Source organism: Gadus chalcogrammus, chromosome 23 (genome assembly GCF_026213295.1).
Source record: "Gadus chalcogrammus isolate NIFS_2021 chromosome 23, NIFS_Gcha_1.0, whole genome shotgun sequence".
Classification (NCBI taxonomy): domain Eukaryota; kingdom Metazoa; phylum Chordata; class Actinopteri; order Gadiformes; family Gadidae; genus Gadus; species Gadus chalcogrammus.
In genome coordinates this window covers 5,662,255-5,683,472 of record NC_079434.1, presented here as the reverse complement: position 1 = coordinate 5,683,472, position 21,218 = coordinate 5,662,255, and the positions used below count along the sequence as shown (strand labels likewise).

Genomic DNA, 21,218 nt, shown 5'->3' with positions numbered 1-21,218 from the left:
CTTACTAAATACCTCCATGGTATCCCACTATGACGGATTTATGGCTCAACATCGCTCCCTAGCGTGCATCAGCTCTATGATAAATTATCAAGGAGACAACCCCAATATGTGGAGTTAAGATCTTTATTGAAAACCGGTTGTAACATCGGTTCAAACATAGAACAGTTAATTGAGGGGAACAGTGTGCTCCCTATTAATCGAGGCAGCACCAACAGAACTTCAGGAGACAGCTGTGTCTTACCACCATAAGGTGAGCAGAATAAAAACTAAAAAGAGACACAAATGAGGGACACAAAATAAGTATTTAGGATTACAGTAAGGGGGGGGGCATTCATTTTGTTGCAACCAAAACAAAGTGTACTTCTGTTCTCCCTGCATGTCGGTTTTTTATGCAATACAACAGAACAAAAAAAAAGTAAACAGCAAAAAAAGAAAAGCTCAACCTCTCCATTCATGGATGACACCCATCTATCCCATGCAGAAATGTACATCTTTATAATACATCGCAGTGCTTGCAATAAGACAAGCAATTGAATGGTTTATCTTTTTATTTGCGAATCCAGAGACTCTGTACTTGTTAGGAAATTCCACTTGTGGTGAAATCGATATAAATACATTAAAAAGATAGCGCATCGTAGCTCGTTGGCCAAACGGCGGTGTTCAGTCGTGGACAGTTACGGCAAACCTCGGGAGAGTAGTGATAGTGGCTTGCACGAGTGACGAAGAGACCATATATGGGTATGGTGGGAGTTGAATTTCCGTTTGCCCATTTTGAACAACAAGATTTAATGAATTTACCTCAAATAGTGCCACTCCAGATGTGGAGATCGGCCTCAGGTAACCTTTGACCCCCACAGTTCTAATTATGCAGCAGTTACCCAAGATTTACTTTCTTGTTTCAATGTGAAAGTCTAGCCGGAAGAATACAATTAAGTTGTTCGCCAAAAGATAAGTTTTCAATGTCCATAATATATTTTTTTGACTCTTATGTTGAGGCATTTATATTGAGACATAAAATACATTTATTAAAACAGTAAACAAAACTAAATGATGGGAAGAAGATTCCAGAGACACTGTTTGTTGTTGGACCGGTACATTGAGGACCTTATTAAAAAAAAATATAGGAGTCGATGTGTGGTAATGGCTAGAGGAAAACAAAACACAACTGGAGCATCTCCAATGTCATTCCACCTCCCCCCTGGCAGCAGCCCTTTAGATCTGCAGGGGAGACAGAACACACACATTAATAACAGACATTACTCCTGTTGGCAACAGGGCTAATATACCACGGCTGCTATTGCCGCTCTAAGTGGACATCACTTAAATGACCGGTTAAATGCAGCTCAAAGGCTAGCGAGACGAACTCAAGACAATTCTGTCTGAGAAGTGGGAGGAGACCGTTAACAATGTGATAATCGTGGTGCGGGGGAATCCATAACCGAACTACAGCCAGGTTTTTATGATTGTTTTGGCTACAATAAAAATGTTGATGAGAACAGGCAGAAGGATTTAAATACGAAATGTATAGGCTGTGAATGAGGGTTCAATTAAAGCACATCCTGCTTCCTTGAATAGCTTTGGGCCTCAATATTACAAATCGTAGTTAAGCAACAGTGTCGTACGCAAATTATACTAGCGGGAGCGTCAACCAAGTTGAGCCGTTTGTGGCGACACTATCCATGTGTAGCTCTGGCTAACGCGAGGGACACGAGATGCACGTTATCCTTTAACTGCATCTCCTGGCAAGGAAAATGTTAGGTCTTCAGCAATTGGTTGTTCAACCAACTCATATTATTACATGGACATCACTAAAGGCTTGGCCGTGGTTATAGCATTTACGGCTCTCATATTAGGGCAGATATTCAGGGTAAAGCATTTGATATCTTATTGGCCTTTCACACATGAACTCCGGATAAACTCAGGAGAATCCGGTCTGTGGATGCTCAGGAGTGCCCTTTAACACATGCAACCCGTAACTGGCGATAAGCCACATCAGACGTGTGAACACATAAACTCTGTATCCTCTAGGCGAGAGAGAGCGCCTGGGTAGACCGTGTAGGAGGCAGGAAGCGACCCAAAACGATTACAGCGGAAGTCGCAAAGTTTTGCTTACATCACAGGGGAGGCTTCCAGCTCCATAATGCTGATATCAACTCTTGCCTGCAAAATACAGGCAAGAGTAAAGTGTGATGCTACACTGTGTTCTCCTGGTTTGGCGGCAGTCACATGATAGAAATCCCATAAACACTCGCTTGTTGTGGATTCTCCGGCTCTCCGGACATTACACTAAGGGCCTGGCCGGGTAAACACATACAGCCCTTCTGGTACTATCTGGAGAATGTCCGGCCCACAGGGCATGTGTGAAGGCCTATTAGTGAGCCTACCCAGGGTTTATAAAAAAAAGTACCAAATAAATAACGCAGAGCAAAAAAAAGACCAAAAAAAAAAAAGTGACCAAAAACATTGGTGACCCACCTGAACTCTTACACCAGTAACATACATGTATAAATAAATATACTTGTATAAATACGTATATTAATACATACAAGGAGTTTTTGGGGAGGGGAACTTACATCATCAATGTCTTCATCATCATCACCAATATCGTCAAACTGGATCTCATCATCATCCCCTGGTCCGAATGTGTCTGTCTCGTTGATTTTGGCTGGAGAAAAGCAGGGAGCACAGTGTTAGCTAAACAAGTACTTCACGAAATCCAGAGGGAACCCAAGCCATTGCAGATTATTCAGTGAAGAACAACCACCATGGATATGCAGTGTTCCTAAGGACAGCCATACAGGATGAACTCATCGTGTCCGATATTTGTGCCAAGAAAGGGATCAAACACCACTATAAAAAGCTGAAACACTGCAATTAACAGAGGTAACAATCGAATGTAACCTATGCCAAAAGTCAGTCTACTAGTAAATATCAACGATTCACTCAAGTCAGCACATGGACTCTACTCCTTATCCACTTTTACTGTAGGGCTTTGTGTGTGCAGGGTAGAGCTAGTCCCACAAATCATATTAAGTTCATGACCTAATATCTGATGACAGAGGAGCTACCATCTGGGTGAAATGGAATTTTCACTTCATATTTGTTTTGACCAATAATTGCTGGAGGCAGGGATCTGTAAGCACGCAATTGGCTACACAAACAGACTATGCGACAGCTTCATAATAACATGTAGACTGGCCACTATTCAAATACGCTTAAATAAACACTCATTAAAAGCCCCATCTGATGTTCATCCACTAGTAGAAATCAGTTTCTCTTCATTGGCATCGCTCGGTAACGAACAGGACACCAGCCGTAGCTCCGCCCATTGGCAGTTAATGGCTTCCGGCCGAGCGTCTGCGGCTCTACGCCATCTACCCCGAGAAGTTCTTCTAGATCTGTTCAGGGCAGTGCTACGTGAGGCTGGTGCTCCAGCCAGGTGTGAGTGTGTGTCGGCCACTCACCATGCTCGGGCAGCTCTCCGTAGGCCTTCAAACTGCGGGCCTCGTCTGCGTTGTACTTCAGGATGACGTCGGCCTTGTTGTCCTGAGGAAGAGAACAGCAGTCGCTCAGCATCACGTAGTCAGGAGGCTACTTTGCAACACAACACCGGTTTCACACTGAACGATAGTGAAGGACACGCCACACATTTGCTGAATTCCTCATATTTATTATTTTACAACATCGGTTGTCAGCAGGACTCGGACTGGGTAGCATCTGTGTTTATTTGGTCGTCATAAATTCCCAGAACTGGACCGTTAATGGTAAAATGGGCCCTGATAATTGTGATGAAACTTGCGAAGCCAGTGCCTTGGACTGATTAATAGCTAGCTCAGAATTGTGCATATTACCATTCAAGGAAAGTAGCCATTTTAGAGTAGTTTTTTGCTAAAGGATGCAACCCCGGCTTCGAAATTAAAACTATTTTGCAATTTGGGTTGATATGACCATGACCAGAACAAAATCAACATGACAGAATCAAATGTTTCGTTAACAGCCATATCAAAATGTATTTATGTTATTTTTTTAACTATTCATACTGTAATTGGTACATACCTGGTAATCTCTCAATCCCACCAGAATGATATCTGATGTGTTTATCCACACCTAGAAGAGATTGCCAGAAGGGGATGGAAGAGAAACAAACATATTTATACAACAGATTCAACCTATGACACTGACAAAGAAAATAAAAATATATACGCCATATATAGGCATATATATATATATAACAGATAAACATGTATAAAGAGAGGGTGAACCCCGTGCCCCCCTCACAGAGCCATTGAGTCCACGGCTAACTGATGACAAAGTGTTGAGCTGGCACTGCGCCCAGGGCTGTGTCCTAGGAGAGAGGTGCAACTGGACAGGAATTCATACCTTTTTCCGGAGTTTTCCTCTGATATGACAAAGCCGCTTGACTCCATCAAAGCACATGGCTTCCAGACGACCGTTCCCAAGCATTTTTATCACCTGAGCATATTCTGGACAACGCAGAGAGAAAATACAGAAGAATTAGGTTGGTGAACTAAAATGGGCCTTACAATGAGACCCATCAGCGGACTATTAAGAGTGAGGCAAGTTCTAGTTCTGAACTAAAGTGGGCCTTACAATGAGTCCATAAGAGGAATATTAAGGGGGCTGGAGGGAGGGTCTTGTTCATTCTGAACGTACACACTTTTAATACAAATGGTTCCAACTAGATTGTACTTGAGCATAGAACAAGTCAGGGGACATTCACATCTTAAGACATAAATAAAATAATATTTAAGACATTTCGCAATAGTATGAATCAAAGTTGAAACAATGCTTTGACAATTTCCCATGTTGTTCCCATGTTAACTGACAGTTTCAGTGAATGAATGACATCTCATGGGGATGAAACTTACCCTGGCCATCCTCTTTAAACACCAGCTCCCTCTTCTCGGACTCATTCTCGTTCTTACCACGTCGCCTGTTCTTTCCTCCCTTTCCTGTCAAAGTGGGAAAAGAGGGGTATTAGAGTGGACTTAACAAATTTAATATATATTGACTCATTAATCCATCAGTTCATGTACACAACCAACATCCATTCCAAATCAAGATTGTAGATTTGGAACATGAAAAAAACTCAGAGTGCATCAGCAGCAACGTGTTACTCTGGCCCGATTGTCCCGGAGGTCAATGTAAATTATCATAGATGGACTTAATTAAATGTACATTGAACCGCCGGGGGTGGGGTTTCACAATGTAGCCAAGAGGCTAGTCACGGCTAGCTCTTCAAGCTAGTTTGAGCCTCACAATGGTTGATCTGAATGATGGTGTTTGTGTGTGTGGGGGGGCTAACATCCACTTTCTCATGATACACCCGTAAAGACAAGCCTCACCGTGTCCGTCGGGGACCACAACTCAAGACACTCGACGATTTGAACGAAAGTCGATACAAAAAGCTGTCTTCTAAAGAGCCGATCGCTCTCCGACACAGGGGTTAGCTATAGCATAGCAGGCTGGTGTCACGTTTTCACTGCGTGTGTCTGACACGGCGGACCGAAAACAGCGGCAAAGACCTCCGCACCGCCACGCAGACTCCTAACTTAACACCACTTCACATGTCTTTACCTTTATTCTTGGGCATATTCCTGACCGGTCGTGTTGAAGAGACGCAGTCGACAAGGATAAGTCAGCGTTGTTCTGTACTGTTTACTGGAATGAGCTAAGTAGAGCTACTTTGAACTAGGAATGGTAGTCACTGCTAGCGCCGCCGGTTCACGCATGCGTCGGTCGCACCATTCAAATACGAGGTGCTTTATTAAAACGTTCGTTTTAAAACAAAACATGGACGCTAAATCCTTTGGGTGGTGGTGGTGGTGGGAGGGAATAAACGACGTTTCTGTGATGGTATGACTAGCGAATTACGTTAACCGAGTAGGGTTGTTCGTTTTCTTCTAGTGAAAAGCTGTTATAGTGGTGAATACTATAGTATATGAGTTGATATAGTAGTGTATTCTTATTTGGTGAATAGTGTATTCTTGACAGGACACGTCTCATTCATCCATCGCACCAGAGGGCGGTCTGCTGCAGGAGTCCGACTCTATTCAATAATATACACTCAATACTTATTTTCCAGAATAACCTTTTCCTTTAAGTGCAAGCCTAGACAAAATGGTCCACTATTTACTGTTTCAGTTATTTCTAAGATATATTTAAATGCACATTTTGCTCTTTGGTTTTTACAATACTATATTCCATATAGGCCTACGTGAGATTAGAGAAGCGTATAGTGCGAATTAAAGCACTTTTGGTGAGCTAGGTTTATGTAGGGGTTGTTTCTAGTTAGCAGCAACGATGGCTGACTACAGCACTAGGGTGCTGACTTCTGATTGGGTACAGAACGCTTACTCAAGTGAAGATCTTCTGAGTGTGGTAAGAAAAAAAAAGTGTTATGATGTGTTCATTAATGCATCATATTTATTCTGAAGTAACTACAGATGGACACTTTATCAGTACCATCTGTACTGCAGTGTATATACACACACACACAGACACACATACCATGTATCTTAGTAATCATACGTATACATCAATAAAATGATATGATTGCTAACAACACGTGGTTTACTTCTTCATTAAGGATGCTTCTGAGTGTCTACTTGGAGTATGTGGGGTAGCAGACGAAGAGGAATCCTCTTCAGCGAGTGTGGAGAATGGAACCTGGGACCCCTTTGGAATGGACCAGGTTACGATGATCAGAATAGAGGGCACGCATCCAGAGTGGTGCCAGGAGGTGAGAGGCGATGGCGTCGACCACGACACCGACAGGCTGGAGGCAGCGTACGCCCTGCCCTCGGAGGACCAGGGCACACACTTTATGGGTGAGGGGATGACCGTGGGAGACTCCATGGAGGAGCTGGAGGAGCCCCTCGTAGGGTATGCTGACCTGGCGACGGAGGGGGACAGTTATGAGTTCCAGTGTCCAACCGCAGAGGAGTCCAAGCCTCCCACAGGCAGGGAACACCTGCGTCGGCCCTTGGCTAAAAAGAGCGGAAAGTACGGCGCGCCATTGGGGCAGAGGCGGCCGGACGCCGACAGCACGGCCTGTGACGACCTCCAAAGCTCACAGAGCCCGACCAGCGGCGGAGGGATCGCCAGCGAGGCGCACAGGACGGACCCGAGGACCAAGGCGGTGGTGTGCGGCCTGTGCCCGCCGCCGGGCAAGGTGTTTAAGAACATGGCGGGCTTCTCCGTGCACCTGAAACAGCTGCACCACAACGGCTTGGGGAAGAGCTTCTTCTGCGGCATGTGCCAGAAGCACTGCCGTAACCAGCTGGTCCTGGACGACCACGTACGGCGGCACGCCAGCAAGGCGGCCGTCTTCCAGTGCCCCCTGTGCTCCTTCAAGGCCCCCGGCAAGATCAGGAAGAGAGGGGTCAAGGGGCGCTTCGGGATCAGGGTCCACTTTGAGAAGGAGCACCCGGGGATCGTTCCCGAGTGCAAGATCTGCGAGAAGGACTTCCGGAACTTGGACTCGTACCTGAAGGACCAGGTCAGGCACATCGGGGTCACTCCGTTCTACTGCCCCGAGTGCCAGATCTACGAGATGACTGAGAGGGGCCTGCTGGTGCATATGAGGAACCACAACAAGGAGAAGGGGCGTGGGCAGGGGGAGAGGGAGGAGGTGGGAGAGGAATCCCCCACAGGAGGCTTAGACTGTTACTGACATTACAATGTGATGTTAGTGAGTCCCTCAGACCCAGGACAGACGCCAGAAGATATGCTCTGACATCATCTGTCACTATAGTAGGGCTGAACGATTAATCGAATCGAGGAACTTAATAAATTATAAAAATCACACATTAAATCGCAATCGCAATATTGGTACAAATAATTGCAATTCGATTATTTCCCCAAATCGTTCAGCCCCACCCAATAGCCTTACAAAAGTGACTTTTCCCTTTGGAGTTTGCACTATTATTTATTTACTGTCTTACATACCTACCTACACACTTACTATGTATGTACTTAGTACATACGTAAAAACATACGTCCTAATGCAACTGGTTCGGGCAAATAATGGTCCATCAGTCAGCTGAAGCCATATCTTAAGGACATACATTTTGCACCTTTTATTTTATTTCATTTCATCCTTTGTGTTGGCCCCTCAGATAAGCTTTGTTCCTCATTGCTTTAGGTCTGTGGTTTTGTGGCGTCAATGATGCAGTCTGAGTGTTTTCAATGGAGATGTCCATTACTGTTTGACCAGCTCAAGTTTATTGACAAGTTGATGTTTTTTCCACTCAGTTCTGTTGAGTGGTTTGGTTTTGTAATTGTAACTTATGGCGGTTGCCTGGTCGGTTTTCTATGCCGGTTCATGTTTTTGATATGGGTTTGTACATTCCATTTATTTTTCTTTAAGATAGCACTTTGACTTTAGCACATCACACTACAACGTTTTGTAATGTAGTATTGACAATTTGGCCCTAAAACTAAAATTATATTAATGTTCAGCCCTAATATGACTGGACCAAGAAAGGGTGTACCGGATGCAAGAGTTCATCGTTCAATTTCCAAGCTTAAAGCTAATGGGAATTGAACTTCTAAGTCGGGCAGGTGGAGACGATGTAGGGATTTAATGTTGCCTTTTTCCCCTTAAGCTTCATTGTACACAGCCCCTCAAACTTAAAATAATGTTTTTTTGTCCTTTGTCATTTTGCACCTTTGAAGCCTTAATAAAGGTTTGTTCATATTTAACTACATATAAATATTTCTGAATGATGAGATGAAATGACTTGACCATTTATACATTTATCAACTTCCTTCAGTGGTTATCCGAAATTAGATTTTCTGCCCATTATTAGCATTCCACATCCTTCTCCCACAATAATCACTTGATAAAATCGGTTAATGCATTATTATAACATTAATAACAGAACACCATTCAGTGTTGGCACAGTGGAGGCTTGCTTGGGTCTTTCTCTTTTCTGGCCAGGTGGGAAATCCTGGTTCCTGCTCAGGTCATTCGGTGACGGCCAGAACAATGGTAATATAAAAGCACTTGAAAACAAACTATATTTATTGATTTGTTCCTTGGAACCCAGGTTTAATGAAAAGGAAAAACAACTCCAAAACAACATTTGAAGTGAAAATTCAGAAGCACTCCTTATAAGTGTGGGCCCTTTCAAGGCACAAGATATTTGAAATTAAATAAGCTGGTCAATAAAACAAGATTTCCTATTTTTTGTCAAAGACCTTTTTTTATTTTCAATACAAAGTCTGACTCTCACTGCAGATATAAAAATGGAGAGTTCGACTAGCAGCAGGGCTAAATAAAATACACAAAGTGGTGTGTGAACCTCTGGAGGTCAAATGAGCGATGTAGGGGAACACAAGTTAGCCCCAAAGGGAGAAAAAGAAATTCCTCTATTCATAGTCAACGAGAAAGAAAAAAATCATTCAACAATCATTACTTACACTCCTTCCCCAAATATGTACACTAAATGATGATTGAGGTGAAGATGCTATGCACATTATATACCCTATTATTTATATATATTTATAAAATAAATTTGCAAAGATTTTTTTTTTTTTTTTTCTCCCATGTTATACAGATACATCCCTTTATGTTACCAAACATTCAAATGACTTACAGAGAGTGAGCGAGGCTTGAGATTACCACAGCATTAGGTTTGATGCATTTTATCTAACCAATAAGCTTAGCTATTAAGCAGGAGGGAGTTCTTGAAGTCCAAGACATAGTTGGGTCTTCGCTAACCGGATCTTGGTTGGCATGAGCCATAGTTTGATTGTCTGCTCAGAATACAATGGCTGCTATGTCTCATACTGTGGGAGCTTTTCCCAGTAGCATAGGCACAGACAGGTCCAGGACTGGGTTACAGTAATGGTAGATTAAACGTGGTAAGGCTGGCATAATTCTGTGATTTCGTTATTGCTACAAATCACCAGTGGAAACGACCCCAGAACTGCAATGTTTTGATGCTGCGTACAAGGACTGTGTTTACGGTAAGTGCCATAGACTTCCACTGTGGTCTACAAACACATTGAAACATACAACATAGCCTCACTGTCAACATAGGTCACAGCTGTTTGGAGTGCCCTTGAGCAAGATCCTGAATCCCACAGTCGTTTTAAGGGAGGTCCCTTTGTCCTATGGTCTACTGACCAGTGTACGGATGTGTGTGAAATGTGGATTTTTCCCTCAGGGTTTACCTACAACATTCAAGTCGTTCTAATTAGTTAGTGGGTCAACTATAAGTGGACTCCTGTCTCCTGCTAATCAAGTTGATAAGCTTTATAGCTATCTGATGATGACGATGATGATGATACCCTTAAGGACCCATCACTGCTACACATTCAGCTGTTTGACAGACAGGAGTTTGGAAGGTTACGACTTAGCGGGAGATTGCAACGAGAGGAATTTCAACATCATTCCTAATACCAACAGGAACACCATACAACGTGCAACAGCATGTGCCTTAAAACAAAATACATAATCCTAGAGAGAGCGCCACACAGTGTACTCCTGCAGTCACACACACACACACACACACACACACACACACACACACACACACACACACACACACACACACACACACACACACACACACACACACACACACACACACACACACACACACACACACACACACACACACACAGAGACAGGTCCCACACGCGGGATTGTTCCGAGGCAGGAGTAAAGCAACATAGTGATGGAATGGAAACACTCGTACAGCCCGGGTTTCAAGCGTTTTGTGGTTGCTATTTAATACAGTAGAACTTACACTAACGTTGCCTGTCATTTCCTTTGGAAGGGTTGGCGTCCCTGGTGAGACGCCGCTCTGCCTGGTCGCCGCCCGGCTGTTCCTATGCCTACACCGGCCCCCCACCAGGTGTGCTTGTGTCTAAAGCAGCTCCAGCTGAGCATCGAGAGAGAAACAATAGATAGCATTGTCTTTTCATTTCATAGAAACCTGAGTTGCCTAACGCATATTTACACTTCAGTCCCCCCCCCCCCCCCCCCCCTCCTCCTCCCTAACTCCGACCCTGTCACACACACACACACATATGGACACCGTTGGCTCTGGCCTTGGGCATCGAGGAGGGAGAAGGTTCGGATCCCCTCCTGCCTTGTGTTCTACACCCCTGTCCCTCGTCCTCTCTTGAGTCGGCCATTTTCAGCCGGAGGTGGAAATGGTTCCCCCGTGCATACGCTCCACAGCCCCGTGGCGCCTCAGAGGCCAGTCTGGGGCCGAGGGTGACGTTGATGATTGGAGGCTGTGATGGGCTAGAAGGGTTGACCAGATTCTTTACATGGGGTAGAACAGGCATGGCCTCCATGTTCTATATATCGGTTGGGCCAATTTCATGCATCTTTTTGGCTCATTTATCAATTTGACGCCTAACCTTCCCTCACAGGGTTGGGTACACCAACCCTCTGATTTGCAACTAGCTTAACAGCAGAAAGGCCTAGAGCTTGGGAGTAACGATGCAAGGAGGGTGAGCGATATTTTTGTTATGCCGAATTGCCAAGTGTAAGTTGCACTTTCCAAGTTTCCACGGTGCAAATGAACGCAGCGAATAGCGAGGCCTATTCAATCAGCCAATGAGGGTTCAGGGGCTGACTTCAATACGCTTGCTCCGACTCTATATGGTGACAGGGTCATCACCAGAGGCTGCTTGAGGCTTTTAAATGCATGATATAACTCCTCAGTACAATACATAGGTATAATAACATTGATTGTAGGTCTTTGAAATGCATACATGAGATTAATGATACGCTATTGTTTAATGTTCCTCAATATTTGGGAATAAATACAGCACGTTTGATGTTGTCTTGGTTTGTCCTGACCTTAAGAGTCTCTGGTTTCAAGAAGGCAAGGCTTGATTGTCCGAAACAGGGACTGAGAAGACACCACGCTAGTTAAGAGACGGAAAGGATTTATTTTCCCTTTCAGCTTTTAGCTGCTAATAGCTCCTTTCAGTCAGCTAATAACTGTCTCTTTACGGCTAGCTGCTAACTAGCTCCTTTCAGCTAGCTGCTAATAGCTCCTTCCAGTAAGCTACAAACAAGCTCCTCTCAGCTAGCCGCTAACTTGTAGCTCCTTTCAGCCATTTGCTAATGCGCTCATGTCGGTAGCTATTTGATCGCTCACCTCTCCGGCCCAGCTGTCTGTTCTGGAACGCAGAGGGCTAGCATGGATTCTAACAAGGCTACAGTAAGACAAAATATTTTTTTCGGAATGGTCCACGGCGGTCCAGGCCCCGGGAGAGAGAGAGAGAGAGAGAGAGAGAGAGAGAGAGAGAGAGAGAGAGAGGGAGGGGGAGAGAGAGGGGAGGGAGACAGAGAGGCTGTTTTGATTCGTTATCTTTTTGGCGTCATAGGTTGCTAGGTCCATCAGTAGTCTGTCCCTGAGACCAGCGGGGTCCGACGGGAGCTCAGATCGAGGTCAGAGTTGGGGTGCTCAGGGAATGGAGGCGGCGGCGGGGGGGGGGGGTGGGGGGGGGGGGTGATGAGGTCACAGAGCGGTCGAGGTGAGCTTCTTCAGGCCCCTCCGTTGGGCCAGGGTGGAGCAGCCCACCGGCTCCAGGACCGTGGACACGTTCCTGTTGAGGGCCGAGTAGGTGGCGGCCATGGCGCCCTGGAGTAAACACACAGAAACAGCTTCAGCCCAGGGTATCAGCTTGGGTCCCATTATGTAGTTAGGATTATGGTGTGTGTGTGTGTGTGTGTGTGTGTGTGTGTGTGTGTGTGTGTGTGTGTGTGTGTGTGTGTGTGTGTGTGTGTGTGTGTGTGTGTGTGTGTGTGTGTGCGTGTACCTTGACAAGGTGTGGGGCGTCCTGTCGGTTGAGGGTGTACTTTGGCAGCTGTTCGCGGTGTATCACCCATGGGTGCCGGAGCACCTGTCCTGCTGTCAGCCGCTGGCTGGGGTCCACATGGAGCATCTTGGACACCAGGTCCTAGGGGTCAGAGGTCAGAGCGCATGGTCAGGGTCAAACAACGCACAACACTAACACGGTAAACCACAACCACAAACACTATCAATAAAACAAACATCCTTGTTGTGTAATGCTATACTTCACATCTATTGATCCTACAGGCATCGATTTCCAATAAGAGGATGCGATACATCAATATCATAAGCGGTGGCGATGTTATGCAAGCCCAAGCATTACATTATTACCTTCACTGTTGAGTATTGCCTATTCCAGCAGTTATGTGTGTGGTTGTGTTTGTGGCTGTGTTTTTTTTGTGTTGTTGTGTGTATTTTTTACGTGCGTATCTGTGTTTTTGTGTGTGTGTTTTCGTGTGCGAGTGTCCGCGCCCACCTTGGCCTCAGTGGAGACAGAGTTCCAGTATCCTCCACTCAGGGAGAATTTCCCACTGCCGATCCGAGCCAGGATCTCCTCGGGGGTGTCTTCTGGGCCGTTCGCAAAGGGAGTGAACCTGGAGAGAGAGAGAGAGAGAGAGAGAGAGAGAGAGAGAGAGAGAGAGAGAGAGAGAGAGAGAGAGAGAGAGAGAGAGAGAGAGAGAGAGAGAGAGAGAGAGAGAGAGAGAGAGAGAGAGAGAGAGAGAGAGAGAGAGAGAGAGAGAGAGAGAGAGAGAGAGAGAGAGAGAGAGAGCACATTAGAAGGAGAGAGGAAAGGAGGGGGTGGGGAGATACAAACATTTATACCTGGAAAGGTTATTGACCCTCCATCTGGAAGCTATTTGCAGCTTCAAGATGGAGTTAGACAATACCCTTGCTTTAAAACACACCGCAACACAAAACAAACACACAAAATAGACACAGGAGCACATTCAAACCGCACGCACACATTCCACACACAAACAGAGACACAATCCGAGTGCCTGTGTTCATGACACACACTGACTGACACACACGTACCCTGTGAGCATGGTGTATAGCAGGACTCCAAGGCTCCAAATGTCGCAGGCCGCATCATATCCCTGCTTCTTCAACACCTGACAGTAGGAATTAGAAGCTACATTATGAAGTTTGAAAATAGAAAAATAAATTCTTTCTTTTTTTTTGCCCATTCTACCAAATTAACCATCTAAAATCCAGACGAAAAATTTGGGACAAAGAGAGGAAGAGCATGAGAGAAAGAGCGAGACGGAGAAATGTATGGAGACCAGGAAGTGGAAGGACGGACTGGGCTGAGGGTTAGGGACAAACAGGAAGTGGTCATACCTCGGGGGCCACGAAGTTGGCGGTGTAGCAGGGCGTCATCAGAAGGCCGTTCTCGGCGCGGAGCTGCTTGGCGAAGCCAAAGTCACAGACGCGTATGGACTCGGCGTTCCCGCTCTCGTCCACGTACAGGATGTTACTGGGCTTCAGGTCTCTGTGGACCACCTGACACACACACACACACACACACACACACACACACACACACACACACACACACACACACACACACACACACACACACACACACACACACACACACACACACACACACACACACACACACACCAAGAATCAGGAGGGTTAGCTAAAAATGCATCACATTAAAGTTCTGGGTACCTTAGCTGGAAACGCGGCCTGTTTGTCTGTGTGTGTGTGTGTTTGTGTGTCTGTGTCTGTGTCTGTGTCTGTGTCTGTGTGTGTGTGTGTGTGCGTGCGTGTGCGTGCCCTCTCACCCCCTGGACGTGGAGGTACTCCAGGGTCTTGGTGACGGTGTACAGCACGGCGCTCGCCTCTCTCTCAGAGAAGAACTTCTGCCGCAGGATCTTGTCCAGCAGCTCGCCGCCCTTCATCAGCTCAGAGACCAGGTAGACGGAGCGCCCATCGTCAAACACCTGGGAACACCACAGGGGGTCAGACGCTGGTCCCCAGACCACCTGGGGGTCGGGACCTACCCCTTATATGCATCTGGGGTGGCAGGAGATTGCTGACATAAGCATGAGATATTTGATGATCCACTGTTAGTTTTAAAGGTCTCAGAGGCGTCATCATAATTGCTAATGATTCATAGTTACGAGCAGTACATTATGTTTAGGAGACTTTACTACAATATAACATACATTAACAATACATTAATGTATAATTTATTAGTACATATACGAATGCAACTATAATGATAGTACAACAATCCCACTGTCAATATGGGACCCAGCATTATAGTTCAGTTGGAGTGGAGGTCCTCTTCAGTGGGCTCATTGTTATTTCTGCTCACTTTGTGCAGGACTCAAGCCTAACTGTGCTTTCACACCAAATGCGGCGCGAATAGTTGTGAACAATAACGTTCCTTTCTGCCAATTCATTCTCAACCACGGCCCAGATGACCACCAGCACGAGTCTTTACCTATTGTAAAGTATCAGAGACGTGCGTTCACACCCAAACATGGGTCCTTTGGTATGTGTGTGGACCCAGTGCATTAAAGTCAATGCCTCTCTGCAATGACTTTGACTTGTATGGATTCGAGCCACGCCTTCATTTTTTGTTGGGAACACACCTTAACGGCCGCAATCAGTCATAAACATTGTCTGGCGCTGTGTGCTTTGGGATCAGGGGGTCCACTCCCTGGCAGAGCGTCAGAGCGTCAGACTGGCAGGGCGGGACTCACGTCTTTGAGGGTGATGATGTTAGGGTGCTGGCCGTATCTCAGCAGGATCTCCACCTCCTCCGTGGGGTCCCTCTTGGCCTTGCTAATGATCTGCGGACGACGGGTGCAGGCTTGGTTACACACGCTAGGAGGAGGGGCGCGAGGACGAGAGCGGACGCCCTGCTGGAGGGGGCGGGGCAGTGGGAGCGGGGCGGGGCCTACCTTGACCGCGTACTCCATGCCGGTGCCTTTGTGTAAACAGCGCTTGCAGATGGAGTACGACCCCACGCCGATGTCCTCCTTGATGTCATACGCGTCCGAGAACTGAGACGTGCTTCTGTGCAGCTGCTGAGTGCACACACACACACACACACACACACACACACACACACACACACACACACACACACACACACAGAAAGTAAACGTTATTATACAGCATTGTTCAGTACTTGATCCTGATTGGTCAATAACGTTCCCAGGGTATGCATCAACAATATAATACCTTTACTATGACATTTGGTAATGGTTGAGTTTCTTCCTCCGTTATCGCAACAAAACTGAAGCCTCTGAAGAGCTGATGGGCGTTGGCACTGGGAGGCACTCCTGGAGAATCTGGAGAGCGTGCAAGCACACACGCACACACACATACACACACTATGTCTATTATCAGGTAAAATATGTATAGGCGGGTTTGTGAGGCTGTGTGTGTCAGTGAGTGAGAGAGTGAGTGAGTGTGTACCTCTTGGGGTCTTGGCGGTGAACTCTGGGTCGAAGTAGAAGGTGTCATCGGGACGGCCTGAGGCGGGTTTGAAAGGAGGAGGGATCTCCCTGCGGAAGAGCTTCTACACCAGGTAGAGAGAGAGAGAGAGAGAGAGAGAGAGAGAGAGAGAGAGAGAGAGAGAGAGAGAGAGAGAGAGAGAGAGAGAGAGAGAGAGAGAGAGAGAGAGAGAGAGAGAGAGAGAGAGAGCTCAGACAAAGCTCAAAAGCTAAAACATCCCCATTGCTAATCAATCTATGGTGAAAACAGACAGTTCCATATCACAGAGGCTGACTGGTGACACTTTGTATTGGATGAGGTGTGTTGGTGATGAAGTGCTTGAGAGCAGGTCGACTCGGAGGCAAGGACAGTGGTTTGTTTTGGTATTACTATGGCAATGGCAGGTATCAACAACAGGTGGAGTGGGAGAGAGAGAAGAGGTGAGAGTGACTCACATTCCAGTCAATGGTGTTGTAGAAATGATGTCTTTTAATCTCCTCCACACCATCTGGTCCCGCTCCTGTACACACACACACACACACACACACACACACACACACACACACACACACACACACACACACACACACACACACACACACACACACACACACACACACACACACACACACACACACACGTCAGCACAGATCACCGAGATAGTGGGCTGATATTGACCTTGTAAACAGAATTTCACAGGATCAATAGCGAACAATAGCTATAACAATTGTCATTAGAGCTGTTAGTGTTAGCTAGTTGTAGCCACTTCATCCATGCAGCATGTTTAGCATGTGGTGTTCAGCGTGTTCAGCTTCTGAGCTTTTGCCAGGTGGGCGGATGTGCTACCTAGCCTGTTAGCCGGGTTCCGCTTGAACAGGTTCCTGAGGAGACTCTGGGCTTCTGAACTCAAGAACTGTGGCATCCCCAACTTAGCCCTGGAGGTAGATAGGTGGGAGGCAGGGAGGGAGGAAATGTTGAAAAAGGGATTAAAAAGAGGGAAAGAGAGCATGGAAAGATAGAGAACAGAGGCCAGAGAGGTACAATAGGAGAACAGACACACACACACACACACACACACACACACACACACACACACACACACACACACACACACACACACACACACACACACACACACACACACACACACACACACACACACACGAAAAAGAGCGATGAAGAGAAGTGCTAACAGGGTATAATTATGTCCGTGTCATGATGCCACGGTCACTAATACCTTGTTTATTCACACGATGGCTGCACTGGGGCTCAGCCCGCTGCCTCTGAATTACTAGATTGCAATATAAACACACATGCACCAGCACACACACTCAAACACTTGTGCACTCTCACAGGAAACCAGGTCAGCACTCTAAAGAACTGCAGCGCAGCGTTTCACATGCCGAAAGGCAAACAGAGAGATAAAAAAGAGGAAAGGAAAGACTGCTTCCTCTGCGACAGCATAGAGATCACGTTTCACTCTCCTTTTATAAAACTCTCTCCCTCTCTCTCCGCTTTAGTCCCCTTTCATCTACATTTACTCCCTTCTGTACCTCCATCACTCTATACTCACACCCGTCTCCCTCTTTCTCTCTCTCCATTCCTTTGAAGCCATCCTAATAGATCAGTCCATCTCTTTCATTCTCCCAGTTCCTCTCTGTTCTGTCTTTCCCTCTGCATCCCCATAAGTCATCATGTCTCTCTCCCTGTATCCCTCTCTCTATGTCTCTCCTTATATATATATATATTTAAAAAAATCTCTCTCTCTCTCTCTCATAAATAAAATAAAATGTGCTTTATTGGCATGAATGATGAAACACTATTGCCAAAGCAACATACAATCTAAACACATTCTATGGCTCTCTCTTCTCTTGCTCTCTCTCCATCCAACTCTGTCTCTCTCTCGCAATCTCTCCCTCTCTATCTCCATCAAACTCTATGCCTCTCTGTAATGCAGAGGGACATATGAGTGCAGGTGTGAGTGGGAAGGGACTCACTTTAGGATCATGGTCATGGTCTCCTTCCTGTCCTTCCCCTGGAAGGGGAGAGTCCCCGTCAGCATCTCAAACTGAGGGGGAGACACAGAGAGAAATGGAAAGAGTTAGCTTCATCATTTTCACTGTATATATACATCTTTTCATTGTTTTTGTATGGCATATTATTCTTTACCATCTCATTCATTTGACTGGTACTGGGACAACACTTTAAAACAAGGATACATTAGTTAATCATGAAGTCACATTAGCCAAAACAGTTATAGGCATTAAAGTGGCAATCTCAAAGTTTTCCATTTTGTTCTCTTCAGCGAAACCTTTGGTGATAAGTGGTAATGGTTCCCAGAGATGACTCCCAGTTCAGTACATTAGTGATACTGCCAATGCAAGGGCTTTCCTTAGTGGGCCATAGGCTCCACTACCAATGCAATAGATAGTAAATTATGGTAATTTACATTAAATCTTCCAGATTTCGACTTTAACTAACAGTTTATTAACAATGAACTAGTAACCATTTACTGTGTGTTCATGTTAACTAAGGGATCAATGTATACATTATTTAATATGCTATATGATATGGAATACATGTTACTGCATCAACTAATGTTAAATAATGGTCAATTATAGGACCCTAATTGTAAAGTGTCAGCGTTTTACTTTGTACGTCGGTTAGCAATGTAAACACGTTTGGCAGGCCAATAAAACCCACATTTGAAAACGAGAGAAAGTGAGAATACAAAGAGACAAATGGACAAGAGGAAGGAAAGACAGTGTCCATGTTTCTCCCCCTATCCTCCATTTTTGTGAAGGACAAAAAGAGAAAAACATACGATCAAAATGACCTTTTTTACCACACGGGCACTATTCTCTCTGAGATTTAGTTGACGTCCAATGAATGTCCAATAATCTGATTGGCAGGCAGCCACGACCAACCGGGCGCCCTTCTCACCATGAGCACGCCGTAGGACCACCAATCAGCGCTGTGCGTGTGTCCTCTCCTGTTGACCACCTCAGGGGCCATGTACTCCACCGTCCCGCAGAACGAGTACGCCTTGTTCTCATGGTCGACGGCCTCCTTGCTCAGGCCAAAGTCTGCATCGCGCACACACACACACACACACACACACACACACACACACATATTATAATATGAACGTCAGCCAGAAGGATAAATTGAAACATATAAATGCAAGCACACCGTAACACACAGGAAGTAAAACACACACGCACGCACACACCCTACCTGTGAGTTTGATGTGTCCTTCTTCATCTAACAAGATGCTGAAATAACACACATGGTTTCATTAAAAATGAGATTCATTAATTCATGCTACTAATTCAAGAATTTATGTGTGTGCATGATGTGTTTATGTACTGGACAGGGGTAGTATTTGTTTCTGTCTGTCTGTCTTTATGCATGGAACAGTGGTAGTATTTCTATGTGTGTATGTGTTGATGAATGGGACAGGGGTAGTATTTATCTTTGTGTGTGTGTGTGTTCATGTATGGGACAGGGGTAGTAATTATCTTTGTGTGTATGTGTTGATGTATAGGACAGTGATAGTATTCATCTATGTCTGTATATGTTGTTGTATGGCACAGGGGTCTTACTTCTCGGGCTTCAGGTCTCTGTAAATGATTCCCAGACCGTGCAGATGGTCCAGCGCAAGGGCCAACTCCGCCAGGTAGAACTTGACGTCCTCTTCAGTGAACATCACCTGCACACGCGCACACGCGCACACACACACACACACACACACACACACACACACACACACACACACACACACACACACACACACACACACACACACACACACACACACACACACACACACACACACACACACACACACACGCACACACGCACACACACACACACACACGTACGTTAGTGGTGCCGTTGCTCTTACATTGGCTCAAACCATTACACCGTGGTAACCATTTAGCTACGGTAGTCCACATTCTGGTCCGCCACCCAGCTAGCATTTAGATCCAAGATGGCCGCTAGGTAAATATATATTTTTTTAAATCAGGAATCTTTGCTTCAGGAATATTTATCTCATCAGGCTGACTCGAAAATCGATTTTCTTTGTAAAAAAACAATTGAAAAGTAGGCCTGGTTGTCAATGGTATCTTAGTGGATGCTAACTAATGGTACCCTCCTACAGAAGATACTATACAGTGTCTTGGCCAATAGTCAACATGCGTCAACCATCTTCGACATCCCGTCTGCTTCTGAACCTTTACTCTGTGTTTGAGCTGCTGTTCCCTGCCTGTTCTACACTGTGAACTGTCCCCTCCCAAAGGCCCCGTCCCCGGTGAACAGGGCCTTAAGGCTGCAGGGGGAGCACTGCGGGGTACCTCCTTGGAGAGCCTTGTGAACAGATCTCCTCCTCGCAGGAAGTCCAGGATCAGGTACAGCTTCCCCTCGGTCTGGAATGCTGAGGGAGAGAACGAGGAGGGAGGGCAGGGAGAGGAGGGAGGGAGAGGAGGGAGGGACGAGAGCACAAGGTTAAAAACAATAAAAAGGAGAGAAGCGAAAGGGCAGGGAATAGAAGTGCTTGTTGTCAGGGAACTGATTCATTCCTCCTCCTCACTAAATGCTTCTTCTGTAACAGGAACAGAGCCCATAACACTGTAGTAAGAGGTGATTGGCCGCCGTTCAGCTGCTGAGTCACCGCGGACGCCAGGGATTGGTTGGTGGGCCGACTCGCTGACTCACCATAGTGCAGCTTGACGATGAAGGGGTGGTTGACCTCCACCAAGATGTCTCTCTCCATCTTAGTTCTCACTCTGTCCCGCACTGAAAACACAAAACAGAAAAAAATGTATACTAATACACATGCATGCATGTGCATGAAAATGTGCATACAAACTAGCTAGCCCACCTCTCTCTCCCTCTCAATCAAAT

General features: G+C 45.8%; 3 protein-coding genes across 4 annotated transcripts in view; 1 reads left to right on the top strand and 2 right to left on the bottom strand.

Annotated features, from left to right (window-relative positions):
* Positions 1 to 110: 110 nt before the first annotated feature.
* Positions 111 to 5,772, bottom strand: LOC130376844 (eukaryotic translation initiation factor 1A, X-chromosomal). The gene is made up of 7 exons (XM_056583743.1): positions 5,599 to 5,772; positions 4,890 to 4,973; positions 4,381 to 4,484; positions 4,057 to 4,107; positions 3,465 to 3,546; positions 2,574 to 2,665; positions 111 to 1,218 (listed from the first exon to the last, which is right to left on the bottom strand). The coding sequence occupies exons 1-7, from the start codon at positions 5,612 to 5,614 to the stop codon at positions 1,213 to 1,215; spliced, it is 435 nt and encodes a 144-aa protein (XP_056439718.1). The 5' UTR covers positions 5,615 to 5,772; the 3' UTR covers positions 111 to 1,212.
* LOC130376843 (zinc finger protein 572-like) lies at positions 5,264 to 9,628 on the top strand. Its single transcript, XM_056583742.1, has 2 exons — positions 5,264 to 6,402; positions 6,611 to 9,628. The coding sequence occupies exons 1-2, from the start codon at positions 6,325 to 6,327 to the stop codon at positions 7,694 to 7,696; spliced, it is 1,164 nt and encodes a 387-aa protein (XP_056439717.1). The 5' UTR covers positions 5,264 to 6,324; the 3' UTR covers positions 7,697 to 9,628.
* A 2,882-nt stretch (positions 9,629 to 12,510) lies between these two features.
* LOC130376841 (ribosomal protein S6 kinase alpha-3) overlaps positions 12,511 to 21,218 on the bottom strand; it is a 29,352-nt gene continuing 20,644 nt past the window's right edge. Inside the window, exons 5-22 of one of the 2 annotated variants that reach the window (XM_056583740.1) lie at positions 21,030 to 21,110; positions 20,669 to 20,748; positions 19,916 to 20,022; positions 19,548 to 19,585; positions 19,254 to 19,396; positions 18,308 to 18,378; positions 17,157 to 17,245; positions 16,766 to 16,830; positions 16,293 to 16,395; positions 16,056 to 16,165; positions 15,773 to 15,898; positions 15,572 to 15,661; positions 14,645 to 14,803; positions 14,193 to 14,354; positions 13,887 to 13,963; positions 13,327 to 13,444; positions 12,817 to 12,957; positions 12,511 to 12,638 (exon numbers count right to left, since the gene is read on the bottom strand). In XM_056583740.1, the coding sequence (XP_056439715.1) occupies positions 12,516 to 12,638; positions 12,817 to 12,957; positions 13,327 to 13,444; positions 13,887 to 13,963; positions 14,193 to 14,354; positions 14,645 to 14,803; positions 15,572 to 15,661; positions 15,773 to 15,898; positions 16,056 to 16,165; positions 16,293 to 16,395; positions 16,766 to 16,830; positions 17,157 to 17,245; positions 18,308 to 18,378; positions 19,254 to 19,396; positions 19,548 to 19,585; positions 19,916 to 20,022; positions 20,669 to 20,748; positions 21,030 to 21,110 (1,883 nt within the window). In that variant the 3' untranslated portion in view covers positions 12,511 to 12,515. The remainder of the gene's footprint in view (positions 12,639 to 12,816; positions 12,958 to 13,326; positions 13,445 to 13,886; positions 13,964 to 14,192; positions 14,355 to 14,644; positions 14,804 to 15,571; positions 15,662 to 15,772; positions 15,899 to 16,055; positions 16,166 to 16,292; positions 16,396 to 16,765; positions 16,831 to 17,156; positions 17,246 to 18,307; positions 18,379 to 19,253; positions 19,397 to 19,547; positions 19,586 to 19,915; positions 20,023 to 20,668; positions 20,749 to 21,029; positions 21,111 to 21,218) is intronic. The other variant, XM_056583741.1, reaches the window with a different exon arrangement.

Excerpts from the sequence above, each read along its gene's own strand:
- LOC130376844 (XM_056583743.1), bottom strand. Across the intron at positions 4,108-4,380 it reads GAGGAAAACTCCGGAAAAAG|GTGTGGATAAACACATCAGA; the intron begins GTATGAATTCCT and ends AATCTCTTCTAG. Across the intron at positions 3,547-4,056 it reads TGGGATTGAGAGATTACCAG|GACAACAAGGCCGACGTCAT; the intron begins GTATGTACCAAT and ends TCTCTTCCTCAG.
- LOC130376843 (XM_056583742.1), top strand. The coding sequence starts at position 6,325 with ATGGCTGACTACAGCACTAGGGTGCTGACTTCTGATTGGGTACAGAAC. Across the intron at positions 6,403-6,610 it reads GTGAAGATCTTCTGAGTGTG|GATGCTTCTGAGTGTCTACT; the intron begins GTAAGAAAAAAA and ends TTCTTCATTAAG.